At 37.3% G+C, this 22,866-nt stretch overlaps 1 protein-coding gene across 1 annotated transcript; it reads right to left on the bottom strand.

Moving 5' to 3' along the window:
* Window positions 1–8,615: 8,615 nt before the first annotated feature.
* Window positions 8,616–9,578, bottom strand: LOC125353597 (olfactory receptor 2W1). The gene has a single exon (XM_048349282.1). The coding sequence runs from the start codon at window positions 9,576–9,578 to the stop codon at window positions 8,616–8,618; it is 963 nt and encodes a 320-aa protein (XP_048205239.1).
* Between the last annotated feature and the right edge of the window lie 13,288 nt (window positions 9,579–22,866).

Here is a 22,866-nt window from a genome sequence, read left to right as displayed (position 1 = left end):
AAATTTTTTGTGCATCAAATATTATTATTTTCCAATTAGACCAAATTAATATGGGTTACTCCAACAACACATGCTTATCTCATAAATCCTATCCATTTTAATCTAGCAGTCTTTACAATATCTGCTTTATATTTCTGTTGACTGAGTGACCATTTATAAATATGTTGTTCAATCTCCTTTTGTTTGATTATTTTCAGTGGGTTCTTTTGCTGTTGGTTTTTATGTTAATTCCATTGAGACCTAATAAAATATCAGGCTATTTCAATTTTCTTAAAATGTTAAAGACCTTTTTGTGACTTAAAATACAATCTATTTTGGGGAGGCTTCCTTGAGCTTTTGAGAATATCTCCATCTGCAGCTATTCATTGGAATATTCTTTGACTTTCACAGACCTGGATATTTACTTTTTATTTTAAAAAATAATGCATTTTATTATGATACTTTAATACACACATATAATATACTTCTATCTTACATTCTTTCAATCACCCTCTCTTGTCCCGTGCTCCCTTCTGGTTTCATCTCCAAATGGTCCCCTGGAATCTTCATGTCTTTCTGCTTGTATATTTGTTTGTCTTTAGGCCTAAATTCCACATGTGAGAGCCAATATAAAATATTGTGCTGATTTTGCATAACAAGATGGCTTTCAGTTCTGTCCATTTTTGTACAAATGGCAACATTTCATTAATTTTTATTGTATATGTACAACTGTATATATACAATTTCTCTATCCCTTCATCCATTGTTGGAAAGCTAGACTTATTCCACATAATAAACTTCCAGGAACCCAGGTTATAAATATCCAAGTACCACATACACATGTTTGTTTAGCACTATTCACAATAGTGCCTTTGAACTATGATGTTCAGAACTTAGCTTTCTGATTTCTAAGTTTACAAGTGTAAGCAACTGGCATTCAGTTTCTTTATCTTTGCTCCCTCTTTTCATGGCACTGGTGTTTGAATTCAGGGCCTCATATGTGCTAGGCAGCACGTACTCTATTCCTTGAGCCATTCTTATACCCCTTTTTACTTTAATTATTTTAATAGTGAGTTGTCTAGTTTACACATGGTCTAACCTAGTCTGTGATCCATCTAAGCTTCTTGTGTAGCTGGGACCACAGGTTTGTTGACACCACACCTCGTTTATTGATTGAGATACAGGGGTTTAGTTGACTCTGCTTGGCCTGGCTTTGAACTGTGATCCTTCCAAACAATCTCTGCCCCTTGAAGTTGGTTATAGTTGTGAGCCAATGTACACAGCTTATTTCATTTTCAGTGAAATAAAAATAATATGAAATCTCTTGAGCCTCTTCAAGGCCTGTAAACATATCAATCATCTATAGCCACTTATGCTCATTGATGCTCTTTCACCACATACTTTCTTTAGGAAATAACATATAACAGTTGTACATACATAAGTGAATGTCTAAAACAACATGTTTTAAAAAATTTACGTGTGTAAACTTATATAAAATATACTGTACTTTGTAACTATTTTGGGACTTTTTTATTTAACATTTTTTTACTAAGACATATCAAATATATTTTGTGTAGTTGTGATTCACTAATTTTTCACTGTTATATGACACTCCATTGTGTGAATGTAGAATGGTTATCTTAACTAATATCTTATTATTTACTCATTGGTGGACATTTTTAAAATTATACCATTTTTTTTTTTTTTTGCCAGTACTGGAGTTTGAACTCAGGGCCTGGGCACTGCCCCTGAGCTTCTTTTGCTTATGGCTAGCACTCTACCACTTGAGCCACAGCACCACTTCTGCCTTTTTCTGTTCATGTAATACTGAGGAATTTAACCCAGGGCTTCATGCTTGCTAGGTAAGCACTCTACCCCTAAGCCACAATCCCAGTGCTCTAAGAGCTTTTTTTTTTAAAATTTTTTCTTTTTTTACTATTTTTATTATCAAACAGAGTTACAGAGAGGTTACAGTTTCATACATTAGGCACTGGATACATTTCTTGTACTGTTACCTCGTCCCTCACTCTCCCTCTTTCCCTTCTCCCTTCCCCGTCTAAGAGCTTTCTGATGGCATTTTCAGGGTCTTTTCTTTGACTGTCTTGGAGCTTGACCTCAGGGCCTAAGCACTGTCCCTGAGCTTCTTTGTACTCAATGCTAGTGCTCTACCACTTGAGCCACAGTGCCTCTTCCAGTTTTTTTTTTTTTTCTGAGTATTTTACTGGAGATAGTCTCATGGATTTTTTTTGCCTGGGCTGGCTTTGAGCCCTGATACTCAAATCTCAGCCTCCCGAGTGGCTAGGATTACAGGTGTAATCCACTGGAGCCTGGATTCAAGGTCTTTTAAGAAATGTAGGATTGGGGCTGGGGATATGGCCTAGTGGCAAGAGTGCCTGCCCCGGACACATGAGACCCTGGGTTCTATTCCCCAGCACCACATATACAGAAAACGGCCAGAGGCGGCACTGTGGCTCCAGTGGCAGAGTGCTAGCCCTTGAGCAAAAAGAAGCCAGGGACAGTGCTCAGGCCCTGAGTCCAAGGCCCAGGACTGGCCAAAAAAAAAAAAAAAAAGAAATGTAGGATTATATAATATAAAAATAGATTATGTGACTTCTTCCTTTCTGTTTCAGTTTTTTTTTCTTTCTTAACTGCTCTTGCTAAGAATTCAAGTACTACATTAAACATAAGTGTCATTTTCAATTTTAGAGGAAGTACTATTGGTTTTTCTGAGCTGTATGTAATGCTGGTTATACATTTGTTGTGTATAGTATCATTATTTAGAGGGATGCCCACCCCTTCATTCCTAGTTCAGGGCTATTTTTTTTTGTTTGTTTAGTTCAGGGCTTTTATCACAAAGGGAGGTTAGATATTGTCAAGGGCTGCTTCGGCATCTGAGATGACCATGTGATTTTGGTTCTTGATTCTACTTAGGTGCTGGCTTATGTTTATTGATTTGTGTGTGCTGATTCTCACTCCCACGACTGAAATGGCACCAACTTGATCATGGTGTGTGATTTCTTTACATTGTTGAATTTGGTTTATAAGTATTGGAAAAATTTGCATCTATCTTTGGCCTTTATCTAGTCTTGGTGTCAGAATAATATTGTATTATATGGAATAAGCTTGATGTCATCCTTGTCCTACTTTATTGAATGGATTGAAGAACATTGGTATAAATTTTTTTAAAAAGAACGACTAGAATTCTGCAGTGAGCTTTTTTTTTTTTTTTTTTTCAAGTTCTGGGGCTTGAACTCAGGGCCTGAGCACTCTCTGGCTTCTTTTTGCTTAAGGCTAGCACTCTACCACTTGAACTACAGCACCACTTCCAGATTTTTCTGTATATGTGGTACTGAGGAATTGAACCCAGGGCTCATGCATACTAGGCAAGCACGCTACCACTAGGCCACATTCCCAGCCCCCTGCAGTCAGCTTTTGATCTCTTCTCTCTGACAAAGCTCCTTATTACTGCTCCAATCGTATTGCTTATTATAGACTTGTATTCTCCCACTCCCTTTCTCTTTCCCTGTTTTTCCCTCCTGTCCCCACCCTCAATTTGTATAGCTCATTTTCATTGTAGAATCTAGTGAGTTCCACTGCTGCATTTGTTAACCCTTTGTCCTACCCTTTCTGTGACATCTTTACCTCGCAAAAGACAGATAAACCAACACACAAGACAAAAGGTAAAGAAAACAAAAGCATCAACAAATAAAAATAATAAAACATCTTTCCTCTAAGAAAAATGATATTGTGCCATTTGTAAGAAAATAGAATTAGAAAAAATTATATTAATCCCAGTAAGCCAGAACCAAAGAAACACAGGTTGAATGGTTTTCCTCATTTGTAGTAACTCAAACATTCTATAAATCTAAAAGTAAACACCCTGGATGATAAGACAAAAAAATACACTGGAATGTGATAAATTATACGGGTTTCTAGACATCTACACGCAGACACTCTTATTCATAGGAGAGGATCACTAAGCCTCAATAGCTATGTGAATATGACCATATAAAATGATCCTTATTGAAGTGACCTCCAAGAAATGGAAACAAGAGGGTTTTTTTTATTGTACTGTCTGCAGTTATTTTATTATTTTTTCCCTTTGGTTTATTCTTTTTTGTCATTGTTATTTTTTAAATTTCTGTACTCTTTGTCTTGTATGTAAGTTTATCTGATTTGGGAAAGGCAAAGAGAATCACAGAACCAATGTAACAGTGATAGTCACTAGACACTATGTTGAAAATGAACTTAACAATTTGGGGGCAGAGTGCTGGGGAGGGGAAAAGTGTGAGAAAATGAGGGAGAGAGTAACAATGTTCAAAAAGAACACTGACTTATGTAACTATAACCCCTCCGTACATCACCTTTGCAATAAAATTTAAATAAAGAAAAAGACTTGGAAAAAATTATATCATGCAAAGTAAGCCAGAACCAAAGGAACATAAGCTGCATGTTTCTCTATTTTGTAGACTATGTCTATAACTCTACAAGCAAACAACCTGGATGGTAAAAAAAAAAATAAAGTGGGACATGCTAAATTCTACAGGTTTCTAGACGTTTACACAGTGAGACCAAAGGAGCATATTCTGAGGAGAGTATCACAAAGACTCAATAGCTATGTGCATATGATCATATAAAGTAATATTTATCAAAATAATCTTACCTCATTTTTGATAGTACATATGCAGATAAAATAAATTTATTCATTCCTCTATGTTTTCAAATGTATTGAAACAAATTTCACAAGTATTCTCTAATGATCTGCTGAATTTTGTGTTATAATATCCTCTTTTCCTGTAATTTTATTATTTTTTTTCTCTCTCTCCTTAATTTGCTTGTCAATCATATTTTTTCTAAGAACCAATTGTCTGTAGTGGCCTATTAGTACCACTTCGTTAATTTTCACCTGGATCTTTATTATTTCTGTCTAATAATTTTGGGGTTCTTTGGCTATTATTTAGTAAAACTTCCAGGTGCATCAAGACATCATATATTATAATAGAGTCCTCACATAGAGAGACAAGAAACCTTAGTGAAGGAAATAAAAAAAATCACATAAATCACTAAATATAATTTATCTATTAGTTCATGTTGCAACTAACAAAACCAATGCAAACAAATTTAAGTTTTGTTTTTCCTTCCATTTATTTATTTGTTTATTTATTGTACATGGCTATTAACTCTCATGCTTACTATATAGGCACCCTACCCCTTGCTCCCATCTCTGGTTTGCTTGTAAAGTATTGGGTGTTTGTTCAAAATGAGTCTCAGATCATGATTCTTCTACTTAGGTCCTTCTGCATAAAGCTAGGATGACAAAAATGTCCTTTATGCCTGGCTTATTGAGATGGAGTCTTATTAACTTTTGTTTTCTAGGCTAACTTCAAACCACAATTCATCTGATGTGTCCATAGATCCTCATGAGTGTTGATATATTGTCTTGGTCAGAAAAGAAGCTTCTCTTGGAGAGGAAATTTAACTTAATTATTATGATTATTGTTGTTATTATTATTTACAATTATCACTTACCTCTTCAAGCCTTATTACACAGTATGAGACTAGGCTACTTAGCTCACATAAATACTACATATAGAAGTTTAGTATAGTTAAAGGATATTATCACTTCCACAATAATCTAATTATGTACATTTATTTGAGATAATTAAAAGGATAATCAAATAGTTTGAATATTACTTTAGGTTTTTTTTTTCTTGTTTTGTTTTTGCCCATCCTAGGGCTTGAACTCAGGGCCTGAGCACTGTTCCTGGCTTCTTTGAGCCACTTGAGCCACAGAGCCGCTTCTGGCTTTTTCTTTTTTTTTTTTTTTTTGGCCAGTCCTGGGCCTTGGACTCAGGGCCTGAGCACTGTCCCTGGCTTCTTCCCGCTCAAGGCTAGCACTCTGCCACTTGAGCCACAGCGCCGCTTCTGGCCGTTTTCTGTATATGTGGTGCTGGGGAATCGAACCTAGGGCCTCGTGTATCCGAGGCAGGCACTCTTGCCACTAGGCTATATCCCCAGCCCCTGGCTTTTTCTATATATGTGATGCTGGGGAATCAAACCCAGGGTTTCATGTACACGAGGCAAGCACTCTAGCACTAGGCCATATCCCCAGCCCCTTTAGTTTTTATCCTAAATGCAAGAGAGACTTATACCAGTGAGAAACTGAAATTAGACAAGCACAGGTAAACAATTACCAGTGCAAATTGTAGTGTTCATCATAGCTATTATTTTTTTTTACACTTAGATTCTTGAGGTTAGTGTATCATGTCCATTGTCTGTTATAAATTTTACTAGGGAAAGAACACACTTTCCAAATATAATGGTAGGGATGAGTAGCAATTTCTATTCCCATATCAGGACCACAAAATTTAAATTTTCTCTGTAGGCTATCTTTGTTAGTTGGTGAACTGTTGCCGAAGACAGCTCTAAAAGAAGTAAATGTGGAAGGTGATAAAGATGTCAACAACACCCTATATCACATTCAGCAAATCTGAAGTAAGCCATATACTATGTTGTTTTTTGGTTAAGGAGTAACTATCCACTCACTGATTCTTCACATTTCAACAATTATGAGGTGATAGAAGAGAAAGAATATTACTTTGCTATTTGAGCAAGGTATCCTAACAAAATGATATTTGGCTAAAATTATCAAGAGTGTTGTCTTTTAGTGAAAGGTATTAGATGATAGGACATACCAAAGTTTAATTAAAAATCACATTTCCATATAAAAAGCTAAATACCAAATAAAGGCAAGTGATTATTTTATGAACTTCCATTGCAAATGAATATTTGCTAAATTTCTCAAAATTCACACCAGCCAGTCCCAAAGAAACATAGGCTCCATGGTTTCCCTCATTTGTAACAAATAGTATATGTCTAGGACAGCCCTAGCAGAGGGCACAATAGCTCAATAGGTATGTTGATTTGACCATATAAAATGATGCTAATCAAAATGAACTCCAAGATATGTTTTTTTTTTTTTTTTTTTTTTTTTTTTTTGCCAGTCCTGGGCCTTGAACTCAGGGCCTGAGGCACTGTCCCTGGCTTCTTTTTGCTCAAGGCTAGCACTCGGCCACTTGAGCCATAGCGCCACTTATGGCCGTTTTCTGTATATGGGGGCTGGGGAATCAAACCCAGGGCCTCATACATACAAGGCAAGCACTCTTGCCACTAGGCCATATCCCCAGCCCGTTTGTTGTTGTTTTTAATGTACTGTATGAAATTCTTTTTTCTTCTTCCCTTTAGTTTATCCCCTGTAGTCACTGTGTTTGATTCTGGTAACCTGTGTCTTGTATATACGCTGATCTGATTTATATAACAAAGTGGAAAAACAAAGGACAAAGGGTGAACCAATGCAACAGCGATCCCCAGAAGATGCTGGGTTTGGAAATGAACTCTACAACTTGGGGCAGGAGGAGGGGGGAAAGGAAACTGCAAGAAAAATAAGGGAGGGGGTAATAATGCTAGATAAATACACTCTTTACCTTACTTATGTAACTGTAACCCCTGTGTACATCATCTTTACAACAAAATAAAAGTAAATTAAAAAAATTTACAGCAGCCCCACAATTTCATAGGTTTATATAACAAACAAACAAACAAACAAACCCCCCCCCCCCAAAACCTAGCTGGTCTCAACTTAGCCACTTTCCCTTTCTACTAAATTTGCACCCATCCTGGAGTTTTGACTCATGAATGAATATAAGTACTATGTTGTCACCATAGGAACTCAGAAATTTGTGTCTTACTCTTTGAAATAATGATAAAGTAGTACTAGGTTTCCATAGTAAAGACCCTCATGAGAGACTATTTCTTTTGTCAGTACTCGGGTTTGAACTGAGGACCTTGTGTTTGCTAGGCAAGCACTGTACTCCTTGAACCATGCCTCTGGCTCTTTGTAATTTGAGGTTGCTTCTTAGGACCTCATGAGCTTTTGCTCAGACCCCAACTCTGAGTGTGATAGGAGGCAGATGCCTCCAACATAGCTTGAATTACACAATGACTGTCTTTAAGATGAGGTCTTACTAACTTTTTTTTTTTTTACCAAAACTAACTTCAAATCTTGATCTTCCCAATTTCCAGTTCTCAGGTGGCTGGGGATTACATGTATACATCTCGATGCCTCATCTAGAAGAGACAGAGTACAATGTTGTAGAGGGGGCTGTGACAATTGCTATCTCATAGCATGAACTGCCTCAGTCAGACAAACACATGCAATATTTAGAAAACCTCAGGAAATATTTCATATACAAAGTCATTAATTTTATTTTTTATTCCATGTTTGCAAAAACCATATAAGAAAACATACAGGTCATAATAGTAAAATATGAGCGTTGGCATGGAAGAAACAAGCAGGCTATCAGATAAATGAAATTCATTCAAGTTTATGTTTAACACTCTTGTATTAAATTCTAAGAAAATATAGGACTTACTAGTGACTTGTATATCCACGGCCATACGAATAATTGGAGGTATAAAAGATCTAAGCATGATGTTTCTAATATTGTTTGTAGCCACAACATGATTGTATATAAGATTATATAAATGGATCTATGTGATTGGAAGGCTATTTGTTTTAGTAAAAATGAATGATGATTAGAAAGCATACCACACTATCTTATTTACTTTAATAGTTTCTATGATTTCCAGGCCCTCTTCAGCTTTGCAGAGGCCTGCTGAACCCTCATCAGCTTCTTCAGTGCATCCTTCATGTCCTTATTTCTCAAGGTGTAGATGAGGGGGTTGAGACTTGGAGTGATAATGGTGTAAAAGAGGGTGAGGAACTTACCCTGGTCCTTGGAGGCACTGTTACCTGGTTGCAGGTACATGTAGATAATTGTTCCATAAAATATGGACACCACTGTGAGATGAGATCCACAGGTGTTCATTGCTTTGCGCTGTCCTGCCTTTGACTTCATTCTCAGCACAGCGTTGGCAATGTAACCATAGGATATAAGGATAAGGGCCAGGGGGGTGAGGACAATGACAATGCCCAAGGCAAACACAGACATTTCCACCGTGGTGGTGTCTACACACGCTATCTTGACCATGGCTGGCAGTTCACACAGGAAATGATCCAGAAGGTTGTTTCCACATCTAGGCAAATTCACAGTGAGAGTGCATAATACTACAGAATTGGCCAGACTAATGCTCCAGACCATGATAATCATCTTGAGACAGAGATGGGGGTTCATGATTACAGAATAATGCAAGGGCTTACAAATGGCTGTGAAACGATCATAGGACATGACAGCCAAAAGAAGACACTCGATGGAGCCAAACCACATATAAACATAGAGTTGGATGATGCAGCCCACATAGCTGATGGTCTTCTCAGGCCCCCACAAGTTAACCAGCATCTGAGGGACGATGCTTGTTGTGAAACATAAGTCTAAGAAAGATAAATTCCTGAGGAAAAAATACATTGGTGTGTGGAGATGAGAATCCAGGAGAGATGCCAGAATGATAGCTGTGTTCCCCACCAATGTAATAAAGTAGAAGATGGTGACAACTCCTGACAGGATCTTCTCCAGTTTGGGATGGTCAGAGAAGCCAAGCAGAACAAAACCATGTAAAGAACTATGATTGCTTTGATCCATAGCCCTTCAAAGTCTGTACCCTAGATGGAGAAGAGGAGGAGCCAAGAGAAAGGAAAGGACAGTAATTGTAGCAGTAGGAGGAAGAACAGTAGCAGAAGAACTAATCTCTTAATGTGAACTATCTAAATAACCTGTTAAAACATAGAACTAAAAAGAAGACAATTAGGTTAACAAATTACATAATACTGGAAAAATACTAATAGAGAAAAGCTGAAAATTACTGTCAAGCCATGTATCTATTTTAGATTCTGTTATATCAGTCTGTTTAAGATTAGAGTTTACTCTTACCATAGAATCTAAGTTTTGTGATATGCAGATTTGAAAGTTTGGAATTGATATGGTTCTAAAGATGTGGTCTTATGCTTTTAAAAAAACGAAAGCTAGTTAGCCTGATAGAGTGAACATATTCTTTGATTGGTTTGTGCATTTACTTAAAAAAAAAAGCTACTTGGCAAATGTCAGAGTGAAAGAAAGAATTCCTGTTTTTTCATACTTTATAGAGAGTAGAATATTTAATCACTCATATTGTTAGGTGGGAGATATGATATTTATCCATGGTTTTTTTATTTTTCTAATCTTAAAACCTTTCTTATCACCAAATCTTGGACATTTGAATGCAAAGCAATTAAAAATTTTTTTACCACCACTTCCTTAATACAAACTTCAAATAATCTCTTTTCTAGATTGTGATGATAGCGTTTACTCTTTAGTCTCTATCATGCTTTCCTATTACAAAATTCAGTAAAGTTTTGTTATTCACATACTTAAAACTTGTCATCTGCTTTCCATTCTTTTAATAAACACCATTTTTTTTGTATGTGGTTGTGTGCTGGTCCAGAGTTTGAACTCAGGGTCTGGGGGGTGGCTGTCTCTGAGCTTTTTTTCCCCTCAAAGCTAGCACTCTACCACTTGAACCACAGCTCCACTTCTAGCTTTTTTGGTGGTTCATTGAAAATAAAAATTTCATGGGCTTTCCTGCCCAGGCTGGCTTTGAAGAGTGATCCTCAGAGCTCAATCTCTTAAGTAGCTAGGATTTCTGGGGTGAACTGCCAGGGCCTTGAAACCTGCATTCTTTGGCTCCTGTGTATTATTTATTCTTAGCTCACCAAACATTCTGCCCATTAACTTTAATTGTCTTACCTCAGGCTTTTTTTTTTTTCTTTTAACATTTCAAAGCTCATTTTCTGGATAACCTCCTTTGTTTTTGGAGACCTCTAAAATGCTTCTTGTATAGCAACATGATCCTACATAAGGTACAGAACACTGCTGAGCTCAATGTGTTCATCAATGAAAAAGGGAGATATGGATACTTAGATGAGGAATGAAGATCACATTAGTAATAAATAGAAGGGGCTCAGACTAGTGCTTACAACATAGTGTATCTGAATAATTTATAGTCATCAGAATTATTAATAGAATGAATTAGATTCATTCAATATAATGTTTGCTATTCTCCCTTGTTGCTAGTCTAAAAATACTTTCTTTTTATTTTTCTTTTTTTGCCAGTCTTGGGGCTTTGACTCAGGGCCTGAGCACTGTCCCTGGCTTCTTTTTGCTCAAGACTAGCACTCTGCCACCTGAGCCACAGCTCCACTTCCGGCTTTTTCTGTTTATGTGGTGCTGAGGAATCGAACCTAGGGCTTCATATATACTAGGTAAGCACTCTACCACGAAGCCACATTCCAAGCCCCTTATTTATTTTTTTGGTCAGGCATGGAGCCTAAACTCAGGGCCTGGGCATTGTCCCTGAGCTCTTTTGCTCAATTCTAGCACTTCATCACAACTCCACTTCTGGTTTTCTGGTAGTTAATTGGAGATGATTCTCACAGACTTTCCCTCCTCTAGCTGGCTTTGAGATGTGCCTCCTTGGTAGCTAGGATAACAGGCATGAACCATCAATGCCTGGCTAGTCTAAACATCTTAAAGCAGACAAGGTATTTACTTTCCCCTCTTAATGCCAAACACATGCCCTATATCTAAAAATATATTGTTTTATTAAACAATAAGGCACAGTATAAGAATGAAATATCACATTCAGTTACTAGTTAGCATTATCTTCTGTTAAAAACTTAGACTCATGTTTTAGATCTTAGCTGAATGTGGCAGAGGAACATGAAATGTGATTTCTTTAATCTATATAATAACAAAGAACATATTCAGTTAGCTGAAAGTAATTTAAAACATGACTCTCCTATTGAAGGAAGGAGCTCACTATCACTCACTATTTTTGTACAGATCTAGTGACTTTAGACTCATGTATTTCAGAATTGCCAAAACCTACCAGAAATATCTACTATTGATTCTCTGAAGATAATCTCCCACCCGACAGAAAGTAACATGGAGAAAGCTCCATTCAGTACTAATGTGGGCACTTACAATTAAAAAAAAAAATCCCTTTTGTGTCAGTCCTGGGCTTGAACTCATAGTTTGGGCTCTGCCCCTGAGTTTTTGTGCCCTTCCACTTGAGCCACAGCTCCACTTCCAGATTTTTGGTGGTTAATTGGAGACAGGAGTCCAATGGACTTTCTTGTCTAGGCTGGCTTTAAACCTTTATCCTCAGATGTCATCCTCCTCAGTCACTAAGATTACAGGTACCAGCCACTGGTGCTGGGCCAGCACTTACGAAGTTTGATAGGAAGGTAGACATTATGATATTGTCATCATCATCATCATTAACACAGCACACATCCCCACAACTATACCCACCCACCCACACCCAAAGAGCGCAGAAGAAATCTTTTGGGGGTGATAGATTTCTAAAGAAGATTGTGGTGATATCTTCATACCAAGCTCACTATAAACATTAAAAAAATTGAAGGTTTTCTTTCTTTTTTTTAAAAAAATATGTCAATCAGCTCAAAAAAGTGGTTAAAAAAAACTAAGGGAAGATACTAGCTTGACAAATAAAAATATCAAACTGGTGCCTTCTCTCTGCCCTCTTATTTTCTGTATAGGCATGTTATATAGGAAATTTTGCTCTTTGTTGGCTATGTATTTAAATGTGTTTCCTGAAGATCATAAATAAATTACTGCAAATTGTAGTCCTACTTCAAAAGTATAGCATTTATCAGACTCACTGATTAAGATACTGGTTAAAATAGTTGCTTTGACAGTCACTTCAGGTTTTTCTGAAAATGATCTCTTTAAAAACATTAAGCCTGAGTTCTGATACTGATTCAGTTTGAAAGAAAGAAAAATCATTTCCTAAAAATTTGATTTAGCCTATCATACATCAAGTTCTAAAATATCTGAGCAGAGAAAAGAATATTTATTTTGACAGACATATTAGTGGTGTAATTGTGCCTAGCTTCTAAATAAAACAAATTTAATATAAGATTATCTAATAAAAAACAAAAAGGGAAAATTCTTTTAAAATTACAGCAAATTTCATGCTGTGAGTTCCTGAATAATTTTCATTATCACTACAGCCTCCCCACCCCTAGTTAAACCCAGGAAGGGATAAAAATCCTGTTTCATGAAAGTCTTTATATTTTTATTATTTTATTTCATTATTATCTTTAAGTCATTCAACAAAGCAGTTTGAAACTTGATGAATGTCACCTTTTCCATCACTATCCCACATAAACGTCTTAAATTAAAAATAATCCTTAGATAATTTTAACATTTTACATTAGAAGAGTTATAAATGGTTGAAAAAATGTGAGTCCTTTTCTAAACCTCCAATCTTCAAGAGCAACTTGTTGCTTTTTATTCATTTCTAAAATTTTATCCTTTATATATGACAAGATAGTCATATAAATGCTCTCTACACGATTGTCTGAAAAAGGCAATAGTGGAATGACTTACATGTTCATCACGAAGAGAACAAAATGGTCACATCTGTTTATTAGTAAGAAAGAAATACTTCAATTCTTCATCTGCTGTTTAATCTCTATATGATGTTTGATCTGTATACAAAGTTTCTGATTAAGAAATAGCTTCATATTTTCCCCTTCTTTTAAGGAATAATTTTACCCTTTCCTTTATAATACCGATAAAGGGAGATTTCTCATTTATATTTTCCCTCCTTCAGGCTTCTGAGAGGAAATCTGTTGAATCAGCACACATAGGTATTAAAGTCTTTTCTGTAACTTTCTTTAGATGTTTCCCAGCCCAGGCACATGGTTTTTAAGGAGGTATTAGAAATTAACATTACCACAGTTCACATAGCTACCTTGATGTCCTATGTTTCCACCATGGCAGAGCCCTCAGTTTGGAAATGGATCTTCTTTAAGCATTTGCCTTCCATGGCTGCAGCTCTCCCAAGCGTTCTTTGCTGTGCCACTGCCAACTCTGCTTGCCTCAAAGTGTGGCAAGGTAGAAATTCTCCTCAGGACTCCTCCTTCTTCACCATGTGACTTCAGGTGAGGGGATGAAACTGTCCCCATTGCTTAGTGCTTGCTTTAGTATTTAAATGAACATGAAGATGGCTCTTGATTATAGAGAAAAATAAAAAGCAGGTGCAAGATGTGAACAGGAAGGAAAGTTTAACTGCTAGTGAAGTGAAAAGTGTTCATTTTTTTCTAGATGGTGAATGTATTACAAATAAAATTATCTCCCTATTGAGTGTCAGACAGATAACTCCGGTGGCCTCACTTACAATTAAAGATGAAAGGAAAACCATGAATCTGGACATGGCTAAATGGAAGTATTAATTTCTACCATATGAAACCTGCTATCATCCAAGTCTTATACATTGTATTACATGATATCATCATCTACCTATTACCAACTAGATCTTTAGGTGCTGCTATTTCCCTGCCTGTACTTGAAAAACATTAGCTATTCCCAACTCTGATTATTTTCCTTCCTCTTTTTTCTGTTTTTATTAACATAAACCAAGCCACCCTCCTCTGAATTACCTAGATGCCTCTTATTATATACCTCTAAGTGAAGTTGCTTTCCTTTTAGTCTAGCCTGCACATGAGAGTCAAAAGTATTCTAACCTAACCTAATCAAACCCAACTAATTCAAACAATCAAGCCAACCAACCAACCAACCACCCACCACCACCACCAACAAAACACATGTTGTAAGCCTGGTGTTGGTCCTCAGATCTAGTCTGAAGCTAGCTCGGGAAGAAAAGACCATGAGATTTTTAGCTCCAAATAATCAGCAGAAAAACTGGAAGTGGAGCTGTGTGGCTCAAGTGGTAGAGTGCTAGTCTTGAGCAAAAACAAAAACAAAACTAAAAGAACAAAAAACTCAAGGACAAAGCTCAGGCTCTGAGTTCAAGTCCCAGGACAGGCATAAAAATCAAAGTGAAACCAGTTGTGGTTCATGCTCATAACTTCAGCACTCAAGAGGCAGAGGCAGGGGAATCATGAGTTTGCATGTAGTCTGGCTTACATAGAAAACAAAGAAACAACAACAAAGACTCACAAATTATTTTCTTTTTCATTAAATGTTTTTAAGTTAAAATATTTTTATTTACCTATTTGCAACCTCTCAAGACTTCCTAGTTACTTAGAATAAAATTCAAATTCTTTGCCACGTCTTCTGACTGCACCAGGATCAATTTATTTTTCCCTCTTCTCCACACATTTTTTTTTATACCTTTGACATTCCAGAGATTTAAAAAGTGTTTGTGTCGATTTCTTTTCTGCCTGAAAGATTGAGTTTCCAAGTGGTGTTCCTGTTGAAACTCTTCTTCTGATATAATTTATTCAATGAGGTAGTCATTGACTAACTAAACTAAGATGCATCTTCTCCCAGTCATTATCATCATATAGGGTTTGTGTGTGTGTGTGTGTGTGTGTGTGTGTGTGTGTGTACTTGTGCATGTGCACTGGATCTGGGGCTTTCACTTAGGGTCTGGGTGCTGTGCCTGAGCTCTTTGCTCAAGGCTAGCACTCTACTGCTTGAGCCACAGATAAACTTCTGGCTTTTTGGTGGTTAACTGGAAATATGAGTCTTACAGATTTTCCTGCCTAGGCTGGCTTTGAACTTAAGTCCTTAAACCTCAGCTAGGATTACAGGTGAGAGCCACTGGCACCCTGCTCATATAGGCTTTTGTGTATGTGTGTTTGTTCAGTGCAATATTATTTTAAATTAAGGTTGTACATACACATAAAAACAAAAATATGCACATTACTGAGCGACCCTGCAATATTTGATACACATATAAATTGTGTAGAGTTTAAATCATCATAAAATTATGTCTTCTAATATAATTTCTTTATAGTTTTAAGACTTTTTTTTTTTTTTTTAGCTTTTTGAAACATATATCCTAGAAAGAGTAACCAACATTTCCACCCTGAGTGAGATCCTGTGGTCTTTGTCTTCCTATGCCTGGCTCTATCTTAACAAAATGATCTACAACTTTGTCATGTTGCAATGACAGGAGTTTCTTCTTTTTAATGACTGAATAGTATTCTATAGCATACTTGCTCCACATTTGCTTAGCTGTTCATTTGTTTATGAAGGCATTTATTTTGAGTTTTGAATAATACTACCATCAATATGAAAGTATAGATGTCACTTAGACATCCTTGGATTCTACAGCCAGCTGTGGGAGAGCTCTGTCATATAGTGGTTCTAGTCTCAAATTTTGAATAATTTTCATAGTTTTTTGAAATGCCTGTGCAGTTTACCTTTTCACCCACAGTGTACATATTTTAGTTTCATTTTCCTTTTCCTACATATTTGCCAACACTTATCTTTGGTTCGCTCTTTCTTCTTCCTTCCTCCCTCTTTCTCTCTTTGCCTTCCTCCCTCTTCTCTCCCTCCTTCTCTCCTTCCCTCCCTCCCCCCTCCCTCCCTTCCTCCTTCCCTCCCTCCTGTCACCCTCCCTTCTTCTTCTTTCTTTTTGCTAGTTCTGGGGCTTGAACTCAGGGCCTAGGTGCTGTCTTTGAGCTATTGTGCTAAGTGCTAAAGCTCTACTAGTTGAGCCACATGGCTCTACTCTGGCTTTTGGTGGTTAGCTGGAGATAAGCCTGGTTGGGCTGACTTTGAACCATGATCTTCCTACTCAGACTCCCGAGTAGCTAGGTGTGAGCCATTAATACCACACTTCCTTCCTTCCTTCCTTCCTTCCTTCCTTCCTTCCTTCCTTCCTTCCTTCCTTCCTTCCTCCCTCCCTCCCTCCCTCCCGTCTCTGAGACAGGTGGCAGAAACTGCAGGCACATGCCACCAAGCCTGGATTCTTTTCATGTCCTGTTGTTAATGACAATTCTGAGAAGTGGGGAGGTAATAAGTCCGAGAGAATTTCTCTGATTAGTATTGTTCAACATTTTTCATACACTTGTTAGCCATTTGTATATTTTCTTTTGAGACATATCTTCTCCGGTCCTTTGCTCATTTTTATTTTTTGGCCAGTCCTGGGCCTTGGACTCAGGGCCTGAGCACTGTCCCTGGCTTCTTCCCGCTCAAGGCTAGCACTCTGCCACTTGAGCCACAGCGCCACTTCTGGCCATTTTCTGTATATGTGGTGCTGGGGAATCGAACCTAGGGCCTCGTGTATCCGAGGCAGGCACTCTTGCCACTAGGCTATATCCCCAGCCCTCCTTTGCTCATTTTTAAAGTAGGCTGTAAATTTTCTTGCTATTGAGTTTTCTATATTTTTGATGTATATTTTTGACCTGGCTATAGAAAGCTTTTAAGTGTGATACAATTTTGTCTTATTTTGCTTTGTTACCTCTACTTTCTGGGCTAACTAAAAAAATCAGGGCCCATACCAATGTTACAGAGTTTTTCTTCTCTGTATTTCTACTAGTAGTTTTACAATTTTGAGTTTTATAATTATGTTTTTGATCTATTTTTTAGTTGGTTTCTTATATATGATGTGAAATAAGAGTAGAATTCCATCTCTGGCATATGAATATTCAGTTTCTCAACATCATTTTCTTGGTAACACTGTACTTTCTTTAGTGAGTGCTATCAGCATGTTTTCCACCTTTTTTCTTTTCTTTTTTCTCTTTTATTTCCCTTTCCCTTTCCTTTTATTTTCTTTTCTTTTTCTCGCTTTTCTTTTTCCTTTCTTTTTAAAAAGCCATTAACTGCTGAGCATTGGTGACTCATGCCTGTCATCCTAAATACTGTGGATCACCATTCAAATCTAGCCCAGGCAGCAAAGTCCATAAGACTCATTTCCCATTAATCACCAAACAGTTGCCAATACTGGTGGCTTACACCTATAATCTTAGCTACGCAGGAGGCTGAGATCTGAGGATTGCATTTCAAAACCAGCCTGGGCACAAAAGTTCAAGACACTCCAATAAACAATTAAAAAAAATCCCAAAGTGGAACTGTGGCTCAGGTGATAGAACACTTTCCTTGTGCCAAAAAGCTTAGGGACAGCATACAAGCCCAGGACTCAAGCCCCAGGAGCAGCACCAAAAAAAATGAACAAAAAACAAAACAAACAAACAAACAAACAAAAAAAACCAGCCAGAGGCTGAACTGTGACACTCACATGGTAGTACTAGCCTTGACCACAAAAGCCCCAGTTCAAGCTCTAGGATTAGCATACACACACAGAATACCATTAGCTGTAAATACATGGATTTATTTTTAGGTTATCTTTGGCTACTTTTTGTTCCATTAGTCTGTTTTTATGTTTGTTTGTTTTTTTTTGGGGGGGGTGTGTCGGTACCATGTTGTTCTGATTGCTGTACTTGTGTGTAGTATTTGTCCAGCAAGTGTTATGATACCACCAGGGTGTTCTCTTTCTAAGTTTGGTTTTGCTGTTAGGTATCTTGCATTGTTTCCATGACAGATGTCACTGGAGCTTCGGTAGGCAGGACACTGAATCTGTTGACAGATGAAGGTGGTATGAATACTTGCATAGCATTAACTCTTGCAGTTGTGGTGTTAGATATCTGTAGAAGTTTGTTAAGTCTACATTTGATATAGTGTGTCATTTAGAGGTTTCTCCATTTTTGGCTTGGATGACCTATTTGTGAGAGGGGAAATGTGATCATCCAGTATTATTCGGTAAGGGTTTATTTCTGCCTTTATGTTCAGTAACATTTGCTGAATGAAACTGAGTGTCCCCAAAACGGAGTGTGTAAACCTTTACAATTGTTATCTTCTTTTGATGGATTATTATCTTCATCAATATCAAATTGTCTTCTTTGTGTTTTCAGACTAATTTCATTTTGAAATTTTCTTTTTCATCTGTAACTATATCTACTCTTGCTTTAAGACTTTGTCCTTTGTCAGTGAGATGTGTTTCCTGTAAACAACTAAAGGTTAGGCCACCCTGCTAGCTAGACTGTCTTTTGATGAAGAACTGAGTTCATTAACATTTAAAGTTATATTTAAAGATATATAGTAATGCATGTCATTCTAGGTGTTTTCTTAAAAAAACTATTTGGCTGTTTCCTGATTCTGACTTGCTTATCAACCTACCTACTAGAATTTATTCTTTTTTATTTTGTCGGTCATAGAGCTTGAACTCAGGGTCTGGGGAGCTGTTCAGCTCAAGGCTAGTGCTCTACCACTTTGAGCCACAGCACCCCTTCTGGTTTTCTGATGGTTACTTGGAGATAAGTCTCATGGATTTTCCTGTACAGGCTGGCTTTGAACCGTGATCCTAGGATTTATTCTTTCCCATATTTTCCTGGCTGCCTTTTTTTTTTTTCCTTTTAGGTGTGCACAATTCCTTTAAATGTTATAGAGATCAGGAGTTCTACCAGTTTTTATTGATTATGAAAGTTTTTCTTTAATTTTTTTACTTTTAACAACTTACCGTCTATTATAAAGGATGGTATAATCGAGTTGGGCAATTATTTAATTTCATGGCTTAAGTATATCATTCCATGTCCTCCTTCCATTACTGTTGTAAAATATAGTATAGTTCCCATATGTTTGCATTAATATGTGGCTTCTTGCTTCTCTCTCCCAGACCTCAATAATTTTTCTTTGTTTGAATGTTTTACCTGTAACATATTTATGGATGTCTTATTTCTGCTCTTATATCTTGAGTTCTGAAAGCTTTCTATACTTCTATGTCTCAAGATTTTGAAAATTTACTCCAATTATTTAATATTTAAATTTTAAAAATAGTTTATTGAAATGTTTTCTATCTTTTTTGCTTGAATTTCTCATTCTGTGCATTCCATTTGCATTTCTTTCTCTTTTCTTGCAGTAGTTTTTTTCCCCTTCCTTTTTTCTTAATCTGACTTTTTGTTTTTTTGGTGCCAGTTGTAGGGCTTGAACACAGGGCCTGGGCACTGTTCCTGAGCTTCTTTTGCTCAAGGCTAGCACTCTACCACTTGAACAACAGCGCCACTTCCGGCTTTTTTGTTTATGTGGAACTGAGGAATTCAATCCAGGACTTCATGCATTCTAGGCAAGCACTCTACCACTAAGCCACATTCCCAGCATTCCCAGCCTTTAATCCGGCTGTTTTAACACATCACTTGGTCTTCAAGTTCAGATATTTTGCCTTCAATTTCTTCCAATTCACTTGATAGTCTTCCAACTGAGTATTCTATTTTACTTAATGAGTTTTTCTCATCTAGAGTTTCAATCTGATTCATTTTCAGGATTTCTCATCTTTGTTGAATTCATCTTTTATCTTTTGCCTTTTATTCCTTTTATTTTTTCATTCAGTTGTTAATTTCCCTCCCTCCCTCCCCCTCCCCCTCCCCACCCTCTCCCTCTCCCCCTTCCCTCCCCTTCCCTCCCCCCCTCCCCCTCCCTCTCCTCCCTTTCCCTCTCCCTCTCCCTCTCCCTCTCCCTCTCTCTCTCTCACCCCCCCAGTCCTGGGCCTTGGACTCAGGGCCTGAGCACTGTCCCTGGCTTCTTTTTGCTCAAGGCTAGCACTCTACCACTTGAGCCACAGCCCACTTCTGGCCTTTTCTATATATGTGGTGTTGAGGAATGGAACCCAGGGCTTCTTGTATATGAGGCAAGCACTCTTGCCACGAGGCCATATTCCCAGCCCTAATTTGTATTCTCTTGGAATTCATTGAGATATTTATTTGTATCATCCTAACTCCTGAAAGTATTTATAATGCTTTTGCAGGTATAAGTATTAATTTGTTGATTATTACTAAAGAATAATGCCTGGGATTTCTTGTAGTCTTGCGGTGGAAATGTTCCAGTTATTCAGGCAGTACTGTGAATTGGAAAGGTTGTTGTACAGTTTCTCATGCCTGGGATAGTGGATAGCTCAGCAATCCAACTTTCCCCCACATTCTCAAAGTACCAGGTACCACTCAGATAGAGAAAAAGTAGCTAGGAGTCTCTGTGGTTCTTTGTTTATGGTTGCTATTATATGAGGATTGGTGGTGGAACTAGTTCATATAGTCTTCTACTTCTGTGCTGCTTACATCTTAGGAGCTTCGCTTCTTTATGTGGTAGAATTTACTCCTGGCAGCACAATGCTTTTTTAGAGTATGGGCAGGCAAGTTGCCATTTTCTGCACAGGTCTCCTGCTTGTAGCCTAATGGCTAACACACATACCAACCTCATATGTACCCATATCCATAGGAGAATTGGAAGACCAAACAATGAACAAGGTCTGCAACTGATGGCAGAGAACTGAGGGACTCGGGTGTTCTGCCTTCATGACTCTGTTCTTTCAATACTTAACCTGTGAGGTCTATCACCTGTGGGAGGGAGCAGGCCTGGAGACATTGAGTAATTCCTGGTTTCTGTGTTCAGAGTTGCTATCCCTGCCCTGGAAGCAAGCACTCACAGATAACACATGACTCCTGGATGTTGAGCAGTCTGCCAGCCCTGGGCTTGCTCTTGTTTCTGCAGTGGTTCTGATCGTCTTTCCCTTGGTGCCTGAGCTCTTAGCTGCTTACACTGCAGCTAGGAGCTCAGGGTTCAGGGTTCAGACCCTCTGAGCAGTTTAAGCAGCTAGCAACTCTCATGAACTCTGTTTCGAGGTGGCCTACTAACCTGCCACTGTGGCAATGTATACTGAGGCACCCTGTACAAATGAGTTTCAATTCAACATGTCCATTTATGAGTACAATGCAACTTGTACTCAGGGTATCCCAAGACTCACAGAGGCATGGTTTTCCAAGCTTTGCAAGTTTCTAGAATTTCTCACTTTCTTTTTTTTTAAGTTTTTATTATAAAACTGATGTACAGAGAGGTTACAGTTTCATACATTAGGCATTGGATACATTTCTTGTACTGTTTGTTACCTTGTCCCTCATACCCCCCTCCCCCCTCCCCCTTACCCTTTCCCCCCGAGGTGTTCAGTTCACTTACACCCAACAGTTTTGCAAGTATTGCTTTTGTAGTTGTTTCTCTTTTTTTACCCTGTGTCTCTCAATTTAGTATTCCCTTTCAATTTCCTAGTTCTAATACCCGTATACATGGTTTCCAATATACTCAGATAAGATTACATCGATAGTGTAGATATAATCACAAGAAGCTGATACAAGAATATTATCAATAATAGAAGCTACAGATACACATGGGATGTTGAAAGTAGTTACAACTATGATATAACAATCATTTCCATAAAATGGAGTTCATTTCACTTAGCATCATCTTATGTGATCATAAGGGTATAGCTATTGGGCTCTTGTGATCCTCTGCTGTGACTTGCCTAAACCTGTGCTAATTATTCCCAATAAGGGAGACCATAGAGTCCCTGTTTCTTTGGGTCTGGCTTACTTCACTTAGTATTATTTTTTCCAAGTCCTTCCATTTCCTTACAAATGGGGCAATGTCATTCTTTCTGATAGAGGCATAAAATAGAATTTCTCACTTTCAAACCTTGCTTTGTAGCAAATGCTTAAGGCTATAAAGGTGATGTACAGAGACAATTGCTGTAAGCTAATTTAAAAAATAAATTAAAAAGTAAATATTGAACAGTTAAAATGTTAATATTTGCATAGTCACTTACCTACTGATCTATTCTTTTTTTTAGTTTTATTGTTTTTCATTAATATTAGCATTTTATTTTGAAGTATTTTATTAGCATTACTAGTATTTTGTTATGAAAATAATACCAATAAAATTAAAGATTTCTTTGGATGAAGATATAAAGTAGATTTTGTGATAAATCTAAAGGAGTCTAGATAAAACTAAAATATGTTTATAAGGAAGGTATAATCAACTAGAAGAAATGATGGCTATTATAAAAATAGAATAACTTTTTTAAAATCAAAGAGTCTGATTGATGAGAGATGAATATGAAAGGATTGGTATGGACATTTACCCAAATGACCATAAACAAAGCCATACTATACTTACCAGCACAACCATGTTAATTATTTTCCATAGTGTAGATATTGAACCCCCAGATGTCTCTCCGTAGATGAATGGATCAAGAAAATGTGGTACATATGTACAATGGAGTTTTATGCTTCCAGCA

The sequence above is a fragment of the Perognathus longimembris genome, chromosome 6, assembly GCF_023159225.1.
Source record: "Perognathus longimembris pacificus isolate PPM17 chromosome 6, ASM2315922v1, whole genome shotgun sequence".
Lineage (NCBI taxonomy): Eukaryota > Metazoa > Chordata > Mammalia > Rodentia > Heteromyidae > Perognathus > Perognathus longimembris.
Note: the sequence above shows the minus strand (reverse complement) of the source record. Positions and strands in the feature narration are given on the sequence as shown.

Bases quoted from the DNA above. Each gene is read 5' to 3' on its own strand.
- LOC125353597 (XM_048349282.1), bottom strand. From the start codon at position 9,578: ATGGATCAAAGCAATCATAGTTCTTTACATGGTTTTGTTCTGCTTGGC.